The sequence below is a fragment of the Gadus macrocephalus genome, chromosome 5 (assembly GCF_031168955.1).
Source record: "Gadus macrocephalus chromosome 5, ASM3116895v1".
Lineage (NCBI taxonomy): Eukaryota > Metazoa > Chordata > Actinopteri > Gadiformes > Gadidae > Gadus > Gadus macrocephalus.
In genome coordinates this window covers 4,431,618-4,450,547 of record NC_082386.1, presented here as the reverse complement: position 1 = coordinate 4,450,547, position 18,930 = coordinate 4,431,618, and the positions used below count along the sequence as shown (strand labels likewise).

General features: G+C 47.9%; 1 protein-coding gene across 5 annotated transcripts in view; it reads left to right on the top strand.

Moving 5' to 3' along the window:
* Positions 1–243: 243 nt before the first annotated feature.
* The window catches only part of dnmt3ab (DNA (cytosine-5-)-methyltransferase 3 alpha b), a 41,249-nt gene continuing 22,562 nt past the window's right edge, over positions 244–18,930 (top strand). The window contains exons 1-6 of one of the 5 annotated variants that reach the window (XM_060051224.1): positions 244–387; positions 1,714–1,916; positions 6,404–6,517; positions 9,425–9,827; positions 14,158–14,204; positions 15,582–15,728. In XM_060051224.1, the coding sequence (XP_059907207.1) occupies positions 1,842–1,916; positions 6,404–6,517; positions 9,425–9,827; positions 14,158–14,204; positions 15,582–15,728 (786 nt within the window). In that variant the 5' untranslated portion in view covers positions 244–387; positions 1,714–1,841. Of the gene's footprint in view, positions 388–1,713; positions 1,917–6,403; positions 6,518–9,424; positions 9,828–14,157; positions 14,205–15,581; positions 15,729–17,362; positions 17,515–18,930 lie in introns of those variants that run through there. The other 4 variants (XM_060051222.1, XM_060051221.1, XM_060051220.1 and 1 more) reach the window with 4 other exon arrangements.

Genomic DNA, 18,930 nt, shown 5'->3' with positions numbered 1-18,930 from the left:
ATTATTACTTACTTTATTTCATTTTATGATTATATTTATTATTGTGATGTATGATGCTACTTATTTTTTACTAACCTAATTAACTGTATCTTGTATTGTTGCTGCTATGTGGCTGATATAAGGATTAGAATTTTATTATTGTGTACAATAATATAATTATTGTAATTCGGATTCAATATGGACTACATTGAGGTGTGTAGAGGACTGCCTTTAGGACCGTGCGGACACCCAGTCCGACAGCCCGCAGGCCCAGGCTGCAGTGAGCGGAGCGTCGGTCTGGAGGAGCGCTGGCCGGCTGGGGAGGCGGAGGACGGGGAGAGAAGAGGAAGGAGGCTCCGGGAGTGCAGAGACACATAAAGGGTCTGGCCTGGGACTTGGCAAAAAAGGGTAACGAGCACCGTGATTCACACTTCATTTGAATCCGCAAGCCTCGATCATTTTGGGTTCGTCCAGGGGAGGGCTTCTCGCTCGGCAGGATACGCACCAGCCCTGAGAGCGGAAGACGTTTCGGTGCGAGGGGGAATAGCGATCAGGTTATGTTGTCGCTTTATTCGGTTATTAGACATCGCGATGTGCGCTTGAACCGGATTCACACCACAGAGAGCGGATCGGTGAAACAGAATAGACGCCTCATGAGAATAACGGGTTTTTATCCCTGTGCGTCCGTGGCCTGTAACAGAGGTACATCCCCGAGGGTCATCAGCACACTTCCTCTGCACACATAGAAAACAAAAAAAACAACGAAAACTTTACCATTTAACATGTTGGCTATTGAATAATTAATACCAGCTACTTCTATTTGCCTGAATGCATTGTAAACACCTGGATCATTCAGGCCAGATGCGCATGGAAATGGAACCGTGTGTGGCCTTAAAATGTATCTTATTATTATTATTATTATTATAAAGAATATAGGTGCTAGATGTTATAGGTGTTTTATTAACGGTTCCATCCATGAGGCAGGCATCAAACAAACGAGTCCAAACGATGGACCTCGGCTTCCTATGTTCAGGACATTCTAGCCCTCCGCTCCTGAGTGTGTTTTAACCAGAATGCCCGTTCTGACGGAGCGTAAGGAGCATATTGTCCAGTCTTCTGACGGGGGTGTGCAGCAGGCCTTATTTAAAGGTTCAGTTAGTTGCAATTTAATAATCACAGGCTATTTCCCCTATATGGTTGCACGATGCATTATTTATTTAATGTACAATTGTAATATATAGGCCTCACGTCAAATAAGCTCTTACCTCTTAAATACATCTACAGAGTCAAATGGCCTGGCCCCACAGGCGGCGAAAAGCCATATAGGGCTCTATAGGAGTCACGCCATGCAATGTGCTAAATCAATGTATCATGAAACTTAAACATCAATGTAATCAACAGTAGGCCGAGGCCTCTGCCGCTTGATCCACGTGCCTGTTGCACCCCGACCCTATTTCTAGTCTACATATGAGAAACGAAGATAAATGTGTATGTCTCTAAACTAACATACGTATATAATATATCAGGCACATCTTGTCGAAAAGCATTTAAAAAATAGATAAAAACATTGAGTTTTTTTAGGTCGTTTTTCACCACTTTAGACAATTCATAAACTGTCTATCACTCATGGACCAGGCTCGACCTATTACATGTAATGTTTTGCCCTCCATATTTCATCTGTTGCAATAAAACCCTAAAAATGCCTTTTGGCTTTTGTCTCCAATTGTTATCCAGGTAGACGTGTGGACAGAAAGAGGGATCATCTATCGTTTTTATTTTAGCGACACATTTTCAACGTACCCATTGACTTTGACCATAAGAGTGAGCGACAAGAACCAGAGCATCAGCAACCCACCACCACCATGCCGTCCACCTCCAGCTCGTCTGCCTTGCTCAAAGGCCCCGGCAGCTGTGGTCTTCCCCAGGGGAGCCGACCGGTAAGACATTAACCAGGAACGCACTTCAGGAGTCTGATGTTTCATGACCTGTTGAGATCAAGAGGCTAGCCCCGCCCCTTTTGTGTGTGTGTGTGTGTGTGTGTGTGTGTGTGTGTGTGTGTGTGTGTGTGTGTGTGTGTGCATGTGTGTGGGGGGGGGGGGGGGGGGGGGGGCGACTCACACTTGAGGGTCACAGAGTTAAATTTCAACCTTATTTTAATTGTTCTAATGACTTGGAGAGGAAATGATTCAGTGGTGTCTATGTGTGTGTGCGTGCATGCCTGTGTTTGTGAAAGAGTGAAACAAGTGTGTGTGTGTGTGTGTGTCAATCGAAAGTGTGTAGTATGGGAGTGTGTGTTTTTGTGGAGGAGGGGATTGACATATATAAGGGCTTTCTAAAACACAATTTTGTAAGGTATCAAATGCTGGAGACACACCATAATGAAACATTTTTTAAATCAAAAGCACACCCTGTAACAACATTATGAACCAGCTGTAATAATACTGTAATACATTCAGTGCCATCACCTCCATATTGTGTGCTTTAGGGCGCACTCACACTAGGCACGTTTGCCTGTTCCGTGCTGCAGGACGATTCAGCACGATTCCCCCCCTCCCCCCGCTGGCCCGTGGTCACACTGCTCCCAAAGGCCGTGGCCTGGGCACGATTGCTCCTTCATACATACGTCATCACGTCGTAATACGATAAATACGTCATCACCGAGCGTGGTGTCCAGCTGCGACTGAATGCTGTCGTCGGCCCAAATTTCAAGTAAACACTCGAGTTCACTATCGCACCAACGTAAACCCACTCGTGAACCGCTTGCCGCCGTTGTTTAAAATGATTGTTGTGGGGAAGAAGGGCATGGACCTATAAAGAAAGAAGGGTCGCGCAAGGACTACGTCATCCAGCTCACGTTGCGTATCCGCGCGTGTGCGTGTGTCATCTCATTAGCATCTGTGCTTTGGCCACGGCACACCTCTCCCAAGTGTGCCGTGGCCAAGGGGGCTGTTCCGTGCTGGAATACGGATGGCGTGGTCACACTAGCCAAACGTTCTAGACTTTAGTATGCAAATGAGCTCGGGCACGGGGCCGCGGCCCTATGTGAGTGGCCCCTTAGCCTCTAGAAATGAAAAGTGGTGGTGGTGGATGTTGTGCTGGTGGTGTTGAGGAGGTTGTAGTGGTGGAGTGGTGATGGAGGCGGCTGTATTGGTGATGGAGGAGGTTGGACAGTAGAGGTGGAGGTGGTGGAGGAGGGGGTAGGGACAGTAGAGGTGGTGGAGGAGGGGGGGTAGGGACAGTAGAGGTGGTGGAGGAGGGGGGGGTAGGGACAGTAGAGGTGGTGGAGGAGGGGGTAGGGACAGTGGAGGTGGTGGAGGAGGGGGGGTAGGGACAGTAGAGGTGGTGGAGGAGGAGGGGGTAGGGACAGTAGAGGTGGTGGAGGAGGGGGGGTAGGGACAGTAGAGGTGGTGGAGGAGGGGGGGGTAGGGACAGTAGAGGTGGTGGAGGAGGGGGTAGGGACAGTGGAGGTGGTGGAGGAGGGGGGGTAGGGACAGTAGAGGTGGTGGAGGAGGGGGGGGTAGGGACAGTAGAGGTGGTGGAGGAGGGGGTAGGGACAGTGGAGGTGGTGGAGGAGGGGGTAGGGACAGTGGAGGTGGTGGAGGAGGGGGTAGGGACAGTGGAGGTGGTGGAGGAGGGGGTAGGGACAGTGGAGGGGGTGGAGGAGGAGATGGGGACAGTAGAGGTGGTGGTGGAGGGGGTAGGGACAGTGGAGGGGGTGGAGGAGGGGGTAGGGACAGTAGAGGTGGTGGAGGAGGGGGTAGGGACAGTGGAGGGGGTGGAGGAGGGGGTAGGGACAGTGGAGGGGGTGGAGGAGGAGATGGGGACAGTAGAGGTGGTGGTGGAGGGGGTAGGGACAGTGGAGGGGGTGGAGGTGGTGGAGGAGGGGGTAGGGACAGTGGAGGGGGTGGAGGTGGTGGAGGAGGGGGTAGGGACAGGGGAGGGGGTGGTGGAGGTGACGTAGGCGTTGGCTGGGTATAGCTGGAGCCGACAGGGCTCTGGGTTGGTTGTACTGGGAGTATGTCGGGGGGGGGGGATGTCCTCTTCCTCTCCTCTTCCATTCCACTGCCCCCCCCCCCGTCATCCCTGTTGCCTGGCAACAGCCATCGCCTTAAATACCGGCCAGGCAGGCGGATGTGGTGGCAGATATCGACGCGGCTGCTGGGTTCACACCGGGCAACAACCAAACACATCTCAGCTTCACATTGGTTCTGTCTGTGAACAACTGTGTGTGTGTGTGTCTGCGTGTGTGTGTGTGTGTGTGTGTGTGTGTGTGTGTGTGTGTGTGTGTGTGTGTGTGTGTGTGTGTGTGTGTGTGTGTGGCTGTGTGTGTGTGTGTGTGGCTGTGTAGTGTGTGAGTGTGTGTGTGTGTGTGTGTGTGTGTGTGTGTGTGTATGCTTTTATGATATTGCTTGCAGGCAAGTGTGTGTGGAAACATTGTGTGATTGTATTTGTGTGCATGTGATTCTGTGTGTTTGCCGTTGATAGTCTGCGTGTATGCGTTTGAATTTGTGCGTGCACGTGTGTTGTGGAACTATATTTGTGTGTTTGTGCTTGTATCCAAATATGTGTGAATGCGTGTGTGTGCTTGTGTGTGTTATTTGTCTGTGTGTGTGTGTGTGTGTGTGTGTGTGTATGTTTGAGCATGTGTGTGTGTCTGTGTGTGTATGAGTGCTTGTCCGTTTGTGTGTGTATGTTTGAGTGTGTGTTTGTTTGCGTATGTGTGATTAAAAGGGAGTTGTGTTTCCGCTGGGAGTGCCCGGGCGGGGCTGGGATCAGGATGATGAACTGACAGTCTGGTTTAGTCGCAGCGTGCAGAGAGATAGAAGAACAGCCTGTGTTGCTCTGAGCCTCTTCCTCTCCTCCCCCTCCTCTTCCTCCTCTACATGAGATACAGGGTGCTCGCCAAACATGTCATTATTTATGCTAATTTTCCCCGTTCTGATAAAGATAAATACAATAAAGGACCGCCATGCGGAGAAGAGCCCTGGGTTAGACAGCCCCGATGTGGCAGGGGGCGCAGAGAGCTGGGGCAGCGCTGTGGATATCTTTAGGGAGGTGCTCCACATCTCTGCGCACATGGTCCAGACTCCTCCACACGACCTTCAGAGGAATGATGGGGGGGGGACAAGAGAACGAAAATACATACGAGTGCACAAGGCTCCTCCTCACCCCACATGAGTTGGCTTTTCACGCTGTCGAATGAATAGGTGGCATGCCGTTGTGTAATTGCATTGACCTTAAAATGCCGTCGATTTGTCCTTACTGTTTAAAGAAAAACAAAAGGAAAACGCTCGGCTCTTGGTTCTGAAATAGATCCCTTTCAAAGTAATAGCCCCTGGGATATACAATTGACAGGCCATTGAAATCCTGATTTCATGGATCTCCTCTGCCCCTTCCCAATTTGTGCATAGTTGTTCACTTGTTCCTTTTCAAGTTTTTTCAAAGTTTGCTAAAGTGCTCAGGATAGGAATTTATTTAAAAAAAAATTATCTCTTAAAGAATTGCAGAAAAACACAGAATATATAAACTCACAAAATGTATTTTTCAGCCGGGCGTGTGTTTCCATTCAGAAAGTTTTTCATGCATATTTTGTGTCAGCCATTTGTTATAGAATTTTAAGCACATCTATTATTATGATTGTACACTTCTTACTACAGAGCTTGCACATTGACAATCACATATTTAAGGAAAGTTCAGTTTGCATTTGTAGATGAATTTCCCTAATTCCCAGTCCCTGTCATCTGGTACCAGAAAAAACCTTAGCTCCACATTGCAAATCAAATCTCCTATCACACAAACAAAGAACTCAAACCTGTGAATGGCTGATATCAGATAGATAACCTGTTGCCCCTACACTCCCATCCCACACCCAAACTCCCAGACTGAAGCAGTGGGCAGCCGCAAAAGAGAAAGAAACTAGAAAAGGGATTTCACAGAATGGAATACCTGAATAAGTACCTCATGTATTTGTTTACAGAAAAGGTTAGTGCATACAGATGAATTAGGATTACATTTGTTTTTATATGTGAAACATTAACTTCAAATTGCTCTTATTGGAATGAAATTGACCGCACGAGGACTCATTAATTGGCTATTTGCAGATAAGAGTGTGAGGTGAAGAGGGTGGTGTGTAAGAGCAAGTGCTTGAATACTTAAGATAGTTATCCCGGCAGTTATCGTGTGGAAATGATGAACGCCGCTGTTGCCTATAGGTGTTATGGGTAATCCAGTTCAAGCAAGCAAGAATTCAGCAATCTAGGCAATATAATTAATTTACTATGAAGGGATACATATTCTTGTGACTTAAACACAACCCAATCACCACCTAAAAAAAAGGAGCCTTCCCTTGCCTTCACCCCCATCCTCCTCCCTCTTTACTCTTGGTATATGTGTAACATGGGCGCCTGTGGCTTGTGTTTGACAGATTGAGAACACAGCCCAGGACCGGGACCCAGTAGTGGCAGAGAAGCCCGACAAAGGCACCGCCTCTTCTTGTAAAGTTGGGAGCAAACCCGGGAGGAAACGCAAGCATTTCTCAGTGAGTACAAATGTTGAAAACCTCCTCCACCACTACCTCTACACGTCTGACTGTTTCTAGGTGTATATATAGACAGCTCTATATATTTATTTTCCATGCATTATTCCTTGATAGTAGTCATTAGTAGTAAAGTAAGGAATGCCATTAGCGCAAATAACATCTTAGAAAAGTTGCGTTACCGCATCTACATTTTCCGTGTTAAAACGTAGAGTTCGGTCATGTTAACAGGTCATAAATTGACACGTTAACGCAACAAACACAGACATGTTAACGTTTCTCAATTTGGCGCGTTCACATGCAAATGATCTGTCACAGCTTTTTCCATTCTTCTATAACAGGGGTGTTAGAAGCATTTCAACATAAAGCTAGTGATGGATCTTTCCTTTCCAAAGCTGCTTGTGTTGTTTCCTTATCGTCCGATTTTGTCCAAAACAACATATGCCGAAAACATTCCCTAAACGTTAAATAAGACAGAAAGTACTGCAGCGCCATTAACAAGTTTCTCTAAATTTCACCGTCCCCCGCTGACAGTTTGAATGAACTGCTTCTAAACCACAGCTGTGGTTTACTTTTCATTCACATCATTTTCTTATCGGTATACCAATGTGCTTGAAATGAGTGAGTAGCATGCGTGTAGCTGCCCACGTCAGCAACTCACACAGAACCTGAAACGGGTCATTTTGGGTTGTGGTCCAAATATTAGGTGTTAACATGCAAAAAATGGGTCCTGTTAGCAGGACATTTCTAAGACGTTGTTTGCGCTAACCGCATCCATAATAATATATAACGTGCTGTAGTGCAAATCCCCCATCAATTGACACTGTATGGGGTCATATTGTCGTCATCATGTCGAAAACACTACATGACATTCCATGACCATATGAGACATTACATCACACTAGACATGAGGCAGACATTAGAGTACCATGTGTTACCTTCCTTTGGCGGACGTGACCGCGCATTGTGTTGCATTACATTACATTGCATCATGCACAAGCCAGAGTTGCCGCAGGGCCGAGTGGCAAGATGAATGCAGGATAAACATGCAGGGTGGCAGTGGGTGACTGAGTAGCTCACTGGATTAGTCTCAGCACACAGCCTGTCTGTTTCTCCTGATTGACTAGCTATGAACTCTGACCCTTGGCAGAAGCTGCATGTAGTTCACTATGTCACTAAGGCTGTTGCATAATAAGCCACTGTGTGTGTGTAGGTGTGTGTGTATGTGTGTGTGTATGTGTGTGTGTGTGTGTTTGTGTGTGTGTTTGTGTGTGTGTGTGTGTGTGTGTGTGTGGGTGTGTGTGTGTGTGTGTGTGTGTGTGTGTGTGTGTGTGTGTGTGTGTGTGTGTGTGTGTGTGTGTGTGTGTGTGTGTGTGTGGGTTTGTGCATGTGTTTGTTTGCAGTTCCCATCCGACAAATTAAGACAGAATATTGAAAACCACTCAGCTCCGATTTTTTTATTTTTTTCGCTCCTTCTTATCAAACAAATTACCCTGGGTATAACTCAATGTAGTAATAGGACTGTTGAAGAGTTGATGTGTTCTCAGGTAGTATTGCTAGAGGGTAGTCCCATAAGTTTAGTGGGGAAAGCCACAGTGTCTTAACTGCTTCGACCTAAGGTCAAAGCCCAGGAATGCTCTGCTGGGCAGAAAGACAAAACTGACTACTTGCAGCTGTGTCATTTGGTGTTATGGCATCCACTAATGGGCCACAATAAAGTTGTATTTTTGACGATTAACAATTTGACAACTGTCCACATTTCGGTCATTTGCTGCATGTGCAATTATATCAAAAGCAAGCAGTGTGGCTTACAGTTTAAGGACCAGGGATCTGGTTTCACATTAGGAGAACATCAGAAGACATCTTTCTAGTAAGCCGACAGCCACAGACATAATGACGGGCGTTTGAATGCTATTCCACACACCTTTCCGTCGGTTGACAATTGGATTTTATCAAAAGATGTGACCCCATTTTCATCTGCCAATGACCTAGTAATGGGATTATCTGAGAAATGTATTTTCTGTTCTCTTGGTGGATATATTTAGATCTGGCCTGAGACTCAGTCAGCACAACCCAATCCCTTCCTCCCGCGCTTGGCAAAATACTCCCTTTTATTATTTCGGTTGAATATTTTTCGAAGTCATCTAGAGCAAAGAAAAAAAAACGAGTTTATTTATTATTATACAGTATATATATTTATTTTTACACCTTTGGATAGGACCAGAGCAAATATTGTTCCTAACTCAGCAGACTGGAGGCAAGAAAAATTATGTAAAAGAAGCCAGGTTTTGTTGGAGTGCCAGCAACATTCCTTCCATATTTCCGTGCTGCTGTAATAAAGTGTAGAGGAAGTGGTGGACTTGCTGAACTCCACACACATAATCCCCCCCCCCCCCCCCTGCACAGGCCTCTTCAAAGTGAACCGGAGTAAGGCAGCAGAATTATTGGCGCTGGGCGGTTTTTTGAAGTTTACAACTTGCTAGAAGTCCAAGGCCGGTGCCTGAGATTCATTCAGTAAAAGAGCTGCACGTTGTGATTCTGCCCAGATACCAACAGACCAGCGCATGCGCATGCATAAGGTCTGATGCGGTGCAGATGTTGTTTCCTCTACACGCACCACAAAACGTTTTTGTACTTGATAAGTAGTCGTGTGATCTTGGGGCCAGTTGAGAGGAAGTGGTCATGATAGGCACCTTTTCCGACTCCATTCCACACACTGACCCCGCTCTGTAATGGATGGTGAATCCGGCGGTCTTGTACATGGTTTATGCCCGCTGCCCATGGTTTAGAACGTACCGGCAGCGCGCGGCGACCCACTGCCACAGCGATAACCCCATGTCCCGGGACCCCCCGAGCCGGAGAGGAATGCCCCGTCTGACGTAGGACTTAACATCCATCCTCTTCCCGCAGCTCCAGAGCGGTGAATCCCTCCGGGAGGGGGCGGCGCCCGGGGAGAGGGGTGGCGCCGGGGGCCCGGAGAAGCAGCCCGTGATGGCTCAGATCCACAACGGGGATGCGGGCCGGCATCGACATGTCACGCCCAGCAGCCCGGCCTGTGTCCCCAAACAGGAGGAGGCGGAAGAGGAGGAGGAGGAGGAGGAGGAGGAGGAGGAGGAGGAAGACCAGGATGAGGAGGATGATGAGGAGGAGAGTGACGCTGAGAACAGTATCCGGAGAGAGGAGTCAGCCGGGCGCCCGGGCCGGGGTCTGAAGCCCCGGGCCGGGGGGGCGGACTCTGAGAAGGAGAAGGAGGACGGTCTGTCCACGCCACACAAGAAAAGCGGGAGGCGGAAACTGGCGCGCCCCACCAAATGTAAGTTTGCCTTTAGCAGTTGGATTATATTTCCTCTTCGATTGTTGCTTCATTCAATATAACAGCTGTGGTTGAAGGAAAATAAGGGGATGGAGGGGCAATAAGGGTCTCTCTCTCTCTCTCTGTCTCTCTGTCTCTGTCTCTCTCTCTGCCCTCTTTCTGTCTCTCTCCTCCCTCTCCCTCCCTCTCCTCCCTTTCTCCTCCCTCTCTGTCTCTCTCTCTCTCTCTCTCTCTCCCTCTCCCTCTCCCTCTCTCTGGATGGTCCACACGTCCCTATTGGCCGCTCTCCTGGCCGTAGGGGGATGGAGTCTGTCGTCTCCCAGCAACAGACTGCTTCTCTGGGTGCAGGCAGGTCTCTGTGGAGGCCTGGGGGGGGGGGGGGCTTCGGGGGGAGAGGGGAGTGGGGGTGGGGGGGGGGGGTGAAAGGGAGAGGAGAGGGGGATATGCCAGGTGGATGGCTTTCTGCCCAGAGCTCTGACACACACACACACACACACACACACACACACACACACACACACACACACACACACACACACACACACACACACACACACACACACACACGCATACACGCACACACACACACACACACTGTTGCTCTGCACTGTGTATTAACCCGGTCTATTGTTTATATATACATGCGCAAACACATTGGTAAGCTCACACACATGCACTCAAACACAGAGGATAGCTTACTGAATAACACGCACAAGCACAGACTTACGCACGCTCACACACATGCACTCAAACTGGCGCTCAAACACACGTGCGCACGCACACACAGAAACAGACACACACACACACAGAAACAGACACACACAAACACACACATGCATGCAAGCAAATTAACACACACAAGCAAAGATTTACCAAAGCATGCACTTATACAGTCCCACACACACACACACACACACATGCACAAGCACTCACATGCACGCACACACGCATGCACACACATGCATACACACACACACACACACACGCACACACACACACAGATTAACACACGCAAGCATTGGTTTACACAGACAAACATGCACTCATACACACCGTCACAGGCCAGCGCACTCAGACACCCTAGCCACATCAACCCATCACACAGACATACACAGGATGCACCAGATCTATGTAAATGAGTCGATGGAACCCAGACCGAACTCACTTTAAACTTGAAACACTTTCTAGTTCCACACAAAGCTTCCAGAGCGCATTCCACCTTTAACTGTTTGCTGGGCAGCATCACGTCTCCCCTCTTATTGGTGTAGAGCAGAGGGGGAGGGTGGGAGGAAGAGCGGGAGAAAGGGAGAGATGTGCAGAGAGAAAGAAGTTGAGAGAGTGAGGGAAGGAGAAAGAGAGAGTTGGCGAGAGAGGCGGAGGGAGAGATAGTGAGAGGTAGAGAGAGAGAGAGAGAGAGAGAGAGAAAGAGAGAGAGAGAGAGAATTGGAGAGGGAGGGAAGGGGTGACAGAGCGGAAGGGGGGAGAGAGAAAGAGGGATAAAGTGAGGAAAAGGGAGAGAGAGAGAGAGAGAGACAGAGAGAGACAGAGACAGAGACAGAGACAGAGACAGAGACAGAGACAGAGACAGAGAGAGGGTTGGGGTAGTTGGGGTGGTTGGTGTTTACGGTGAAGTCTTCAGCGTAGTCGATCAGCGAGTGTCTAAGCACGCGTTGTGTCTCTCTGTCTCCGGGAGATGAGTGGAGCTAAAGCAGGGATAGAAATGAAAGCCAGCACCGCGAGATGTGGATATCAGTCAGGCTGGCGGGGTTTAGTGTGTGGGGCTCTGCGGGCGGCGTCAGCCAGCGCCTGCGACGCTGCAAACCCAGTGAACCGGGCTCAGCACGGCGTACCTAGAGGAGCCCCGCACACACAGACACACACACGCACACACACACACTCACATGCACACTTGCACGTACAAACACTCACATGCACGCATGCACATATACATACATTCACATGCACATACCTATGCATAAATTCACACACCCACACACACACACACACATTACACACATATATACATGCATGCACATTCTCCCTCTCTCAAACACACACACACAGCACACACCTCCTCACCCCTTCATTATGTAGTCAAGACGGTGGGGGGGGGGGGGGGGGGTGACAAGAGAAAGAGGAGAGAGAAGGTGGGGGGAGTAACACATGGAACAAACTTGGAGTTGGCGGTTGAGGAGGCAGCGAGAGAGAGCGGCCATTGTTGAGCGGTGTCTGTAGGGCGCCTCAGTGACAGGCCCAGCCTTGGTGCAGCCAGGAGAACCAGGGCTCTATCAGAGGTGGCTGAACCCTGCCTCTCAACACTGAAGGGGGGATGATAGAGGCTGGTGACAGCCTGACCCCTCCGATGAACCCTGTGTGTTCCCGCGGTCGCACTGTGAGGCACTGGCCTCTGACACGGCCGCCCGCTGCCACGGCGCTGCAGCGCTATGCTAACGGCGCTATGCTAACCATGCTATGCTAACGGTGTTGCATTCCCCGCTTCAGACGACACTGGTTTTATTTAAGGCTTATTTAAAGGCAGGGTTGAATGGTAAATCAAATGCTCTTACAGATGTGTTGCGTAATGAGTGCACTGTGGAAAAGGTTTGTTTTAATTAGTTTGTCCTGGTTTTCTAGTTTTGCTAAAACAGGTTAAAGTAAAATCTGCAGTGCATTGCAGTTTCAAACTGAAAGCCCAGACAAACCTTGATTTTAACATAATCGTATGAATTTACGAATGAGATGTTTTGGTCTTTGTAGCCCTTACTCTAGGTAATTCATATTAATTGGGTCTGGGGTTTGCGAAGTGTAAAGAACAATGAACAAAACAAACAGACGGGCAGTTGTGGAACTCTAGACCTGTAATAGAGATGCGTTGCGGTGCAATACCGTCTTTGTGGTAATCCCCGAACCTCTATGGGACGTCGGATCATGACTCCACCATGAATTCCACTGTTTCAGTTGGCTCGCCCCAATGCTCCCTGGCTCACCCCGTTCTGCTCTGTTGGACAGAGGAAAAACGCTGTTTATCAATGAATAACATGGCTTTGTTGTTGTGGACCCAATGCTCTTAAATCAAACATCAGGGCCCTGTTAATAGGAAATCCTACATTTACAGTTTTTACTGAGGATAGCCTAGCATACAATCTTAGCCCTAACATTAGGGGGGTATGGCATGTATATGTTGAAGCATATGGTCAGCTATGTGAGACTTCATAGTCAAGTGCACTAGGTTAGTCCAGCCACTTATTTACTTTGAGATATTTAATTCATTTATTTATAAATGTTTTTAAATTTCCCTAATATAGCCGAAGCAGCAACTCCCAATCTTGGCAACTACATAGCATGACATTTCACAAGAGGCTTTGCAGCCTTGACTCATTAGCCTCTGTGGCTTGGCCAAATGGAATACCTGAATCCTACATTAGCGCAAAAAAAATGCTATTTAAAATACGAAGAGGGCTTGATCTTCCAGCCGTGAGGGCTATACGTAGCCCACACAAGTGAAGCAGTATGTGTTTACCGTCGCTGCTTTCTGTCAAGGTCGTAGGTGGAGCTGCGCTAATAGCTGTCTGCTGTGGGGCCTTTTGCTCTGCAGAGAGGGGGATATAAGGTCACAAGTGTGACGTTTGCCAAAGTAAACCTGGCAGTTCTGACCACTCACATGCGAACCAAAGCGTCTGGGTTGCGTCAAACGGCCTCGTTCGTGAGCTAAATGAACCCCCAACGGGGAGGGTAAATCTGCGTTTGAATGGGAGAATCAAGTTGTACCCGATGTCTGACTCTCCAAACTCTGTTGTCATCCACTGACATCGCCATCAACAGCCACAGCGATCTCCTGTAAGCTACCGGGCAACTGAAGCTTTGTCGAGGCGAATGATTGAGAGTTTAGAAACTCGAAGGAAAGGTGTCGCTGCAACGTAAAAACAGAATCAGCATATGTCAACTGACGGGCCAGTGGATAGAATCCCTTCAGGTATTGCTCTCCAACGAATGGGGGAAGTTAGTTTGAGAGCTCTTTGTTCCACCTTCTAACCAGCCTCTTAACATAATCTCCCTTACTAATCCTTAACAATGTATCTCAGAAAAAACAAACCCAATAAACTATATCATGTTATCAAATGACCATGAACCCATGAGCCGCTGTCCCCTCTGTGTGTTGTGGGCTCTGACCCTTGCCGGGAACCTCTTAGTGTTTGGTTACTCTTTAACACTGATGCAGGCGTGATGAATGTGAAGACGTCTACACTGTGACCTGCCGCTTGTTTTTGTGCCGGTCAAACCCATAAATGATTCACACCAGCCATTGTTGTGGTTGCCTTCTCTTCTCTAGATGTGGAGCACAAGGAGGAGAACGGAGGTGACCGACCGAGGACCGAGGTAAGACTTCTGCTCTATTGTGGATCGCTGGTGTGTAAGAGCTTAGCTTCAGTTCAGGTGCATGAGCCCCAAAGGGGAGCTAGGAGTTGAGTATCTCTGTCCTACTTTTTACAGCCAGTCTTTATAATCCGCACCTATAACCTTAGATGGTTATGAGAGTGAGGGTCAGCAATAAGTCAAACCAATTCCAAAATGGAGTCCCAACAGGGAAATTTAGTCTTGAAAAATAATGTATAATCTCTGGGCTCGAAGAATGGTACAAATAAGCATCGTCTTTTTTCCCACCTCGGTGTTGATAATATGTCAGTGGCTGAGTCCCAGATCCCGAGTTAGTTTAATAAGCCTAATGAGACATCTGTTTAGGCACAGGAAGCTGCCAGCTCACCAGTCGCTGAGACACAGCCAATGCTTGGTCCTCAGCATTAACGAGTCCCTAGCACATAATGAACACGGCATGAGAAATGTGCATATGCTGACCAAGTATGAAAAAACATTCACTATTCATGATCAGCCTGAAACGTGGAATAATGCCACCTGTGAGGTATATAAAGAGAGGGGCATGAGAGATGTTAAAACTTTGACTGCCAAAATCTGACGATATGCTATCTAGCACAATATCACACATATCACACAACACAATATCAATATAACAGAAATTGAAGGGGTCTTTTTTGCCAAATAAATATTTTCTGGACTGTCTATTGAGCATGTACTACTGCTATGCTTTCGCGCTCCTCTTGATATTGACCACTTTTGTGATGATGGTTTACCCGGCAAAGTGTTGCAATCCAACTAGTACCTTTGTGTGTGCAGTTCACTTCCTCCTGGTTATTCTCCAGAGTTCTGCCCAAACAGGAGCCACTCCGGGTCACATACTACGTTCTCCTTTCCATGGGTCTGCCTTTTACAACCGACAGGAACACAAACATGTACAGTTCTGTGTGTGGTATTGCACGACAGAATTGGGGAACGGAAAGAATGACATGGTACCTAAGTGGCGCAGAGAGTTGAACTATCAAATACACCTGGTAGTCCCTCAGAGCGTTGACGGCCGCTTTGTGTTAGTTCGGCCGTCGGTAGGGGGCTGTGAATCGCTAGCATTAGCCATAGCTGAACATGTCAGTCATATATCGCTAAACCCCTCCACCCTCACCACCACAACCACCCCAAACTCCACCTCGGTCCTCCACCTCAGTCCTCCACCCCCAACCTGACCTACCGCAGTCAGTCTGCACGCTCTCCGCTGGACAACGTAGGGAGGTGACACTGTTCGCTTCTCAAACGCTAAGATAAAACCAACTCCTTTCTATTATTCACAACCTTATTGATTGGGTTATTTATTTATTTATTACTATTCCATTCCATCCCTCGTAACAGGGAGGTGGAGGGAGGCAGCGTGGGGGTGTGTGTTGGGAGGTCGGCCTGCGTCAGAGGCCCCGCCCCCGGGTGACCTTCCAGGCAGGGGACCCCTGTTACATTAGCAGGAGGACCCGCGAGGAGTGGCTGGCCAAGTGGAAGACGGAGGTGAGTGGCTCAGGCCGGTCCATGCCAGCGGCGGCCGGAGGCTGGCAGTCTGGACGCAGGGCTGAGAGTCTGGGACAGAGCCACACTGTGGATGGCTGAGTGTATTTGATGGGACATTTCGAGACCTGATGAAGGTACCGTCGGTCTGATTTGGTTCTGGTCGGTTTGGGGGGGGGTTGCACTGTTAGGTTCATGTAGTTATGAAGATGCATGCCATGGGTTGTCCCTGGTTGTCTTTGACTTTACCCTGGCTTCTGTTGGGCCTTGACACAGTAGGAGGCAAAGCAGTGCATGTCTCAAACCTATTGAAATGTTTTTTTTCCATTCATCAGAGCTTTGTTTTGGTTGACTTAGCCCATGCGTCCACAGTGAAAATATACATTGATCTCCCCCGAGTGCAGGAACTTGACCGGGCGCCATTAATCCTTGAATGGCGTTTGCCTTAAACGAGCACTCTGAATCTTCATGAATGTATAAATGTTTGTCCAAACGGACGACTTAAGTCCCATCAAGTATCGCTCCAGTCCGTAACACTGTGTTGTTGGACTGTTACATAATGAGCTGTCTCTATGGCAACCAAATGGGGTTTGTGTGAGTGTGCATGTCTTAGGGTGGACTACCGTTTTTTACCCCTGCCCCCCAGCAGTTAAAGTGTCTGGGGGGAGGAATTATTGGCAAATGACCTCGACACGTTGGGATTTCACCAGTGAAATGCTACTGGGGAGGGGGTGGGGGTTCTGGGTGTTTGTCCTTTATTTCCTGCCCCAAAACAGTCCGGTTGTCCTCTTGAGACTCTTGCTTTCTGGTAGATTGTGTGTGATCATTTAACATTTTTTGCCTTTTATTCTGCTCCTTATTATTATTCATTTAAAGAGTATATTTTATTCCAGACACAAATAAATGCCGTTGGATTCTGGGGTTTTGTTTCTTCTGGGGTTGAGAACAGCCCAGCGGTGTCTCTTACCTTGTGTTTTGTCTGGTCCAAACCTTTTGTTTGCCGGCAGTGTGGTTGTGGTTGTTATTGTTGTTGGTCTCACAAAGACCTTTGATTCAGTGTACAGCTAAGGCCTGCAGCCGTGGTAACACAGGCTGGCGTAATGCATCTCTGTTCTCTCTCACTCGCTCTCTTTCTTTCTTTCTTTCTTTCTTTCTTTCTTTCTTTCTTTCTTTCCCCCTCTCTTTCCCCCTCTCTTTCCCCCTCTCTTTCTCCCTCTCTTTCCCCCTCTCTTTCCCCTTCTCTCTATCTCCTCTGTCTCTCTCTCACCCTCTCCATCCCCCCTTTATCTCGCTCTCCCCCTCTCTCCGATGTGCAGTGTGTTACATTGGACTCTCCCTCTCCCTCTCCCTCACCCCCATTAGTCCTCCCCTAGCTCTCCCCCTAGCCCTCCCCAGCTATAGAAATGAACCCTATGGGCTATGGATACCACCATAAAGATGAGGTTTGCACCAAATTTCCAACCCTGGTTTCCAAGACAGCCTCTTGGCCATCTGCCAACATTTTGCAAGTCCCTTCTAGCCAACCAGAATTCCTGTCTGCAGTCACCTGACCCTGAATTCCCAGACAAAGAAATGTTCCTGCTTTTTTTTAAAGCGATCTCACTCTCTCTCTCTCTCTCTCTCTCTCTCTCTCTCTCTCTCTCTCTCTCTCTCTCTCTCTCTCTCTCTCTCTCTCTCTCTCTCTCTCTCTCACTATCTCACTCTCTCTCTCTCTCTCTGGAGTGGGGGCTGAAATAACTCAGGACCCGCTGTGGATTTTTTTGGACGTGTCGCACGTCGGCGTGTATGGGTATGTCCACCGGCATGTTTGTTTGTTCTGTAACAGAAGGGACAGTGTGTGTGTGTGTGTGTGTGTGTGTGTGTGTGTGTGTGTGTGTGTGTGTGTGTGTGTGTGTGTGTGTGTGTGTGTGTGTGTGTGTGAATTTGTGTGTGCGTGTGTGTGTGTGAGAGTGAGAGTATGTGTGTTTGTGTGTGTGTGTGTGTGTGTGTGTGTCTGTGTGTGTGCGTGCGTGTGTGTGTGTGAGAGTGAGAGTATGTGTGTTTGTGTGTGTGTGTGTGTGTGTGTGTGTCTGTGTGTGTGCGTGCGTGTGTGTGTGTGATTCTGCCTGGAATATGCTGACTTCAGGTATTTCCATACGAGTCGGAGGATCATCTTCTTAAAGGGAAAGGGTCCGCTTTAACTCAGGGGAGTGAAGGGGGGGGACACGCATTTGCAGATGTTATGGAGGAGAAATAGTTGAAATGTCTTTTAACAAACAGATTGGCAGCCACGAGGGGCATGTGCAGGAATTGTTTCCTGATTTCAAGTAGTTTCTATGTGCCCTCACAAGACATATTTACAGTTTGTTTATGACCTGACCCACAGAAGGTGGTCATTGCTGGTAGTTGTTTGTTGCTATGGCTATAGAATACAGTGCAAAATAATTTTAAGTAAGTTTCAAACTAAGTTTTATATTAATGGAATTTAATATAAACTGGATAATTAAAGGTCAAATAAAAAAAATTAAATTGATTAAAAATAATAATTGTAATGCCGGTTTCAAAACCAATATCTATTGCAATCTATAAGTACAAACACTTTGCATACACGTGCTCAGGGGAGAAGTTCAAAGATTAGCTTTGTGGTGAGTTTATGTTTTGTACTCACGGCTGACCCACTAATGTGTCTGATTATCTGTAAAAAAGCACATTATACGACAAGGACCAGATGGCCTAGTGGTTTATGAGCCCCTCAGGGCCATCACAGAAATACACTGGCTTTATGAGGGAGTCCTGGGTAGATGAACCAAGTGAATTGGGAAACCACACTGCAGCAGTGACCTGCTGAAGACTTGTACCGAGTAGCGTGGTAAACACTCCTACTTGAGGATGGGCTTCAGTTTTTTATGCTTATAACTACACCTGTCCTGACTTTGATTTTGTTAAGTTATGTTTTACTTGATGTCAAGTACAATTGCGTTGCCAAAGTTGAGACCCCCATGTGTATATCTTACTGTAGAATTCATCAAACTTTCAAACTCTCTCCCTCTCTCTCTCTCTCGCTCTCTCTCTCTGTGTCCCCCCCTGCTGTGTGATCCTGCCTGTTGCGCATTAGGGAATATTGTCTTCAAAGGTCAAACTCTTTTGTGTCCCTTCAAAGGCTAACTGTCATGTTAGCCTCTGGAAGTAGCGTAGAGGTTTGAGTGCTATCTTATTCCAAACAGCT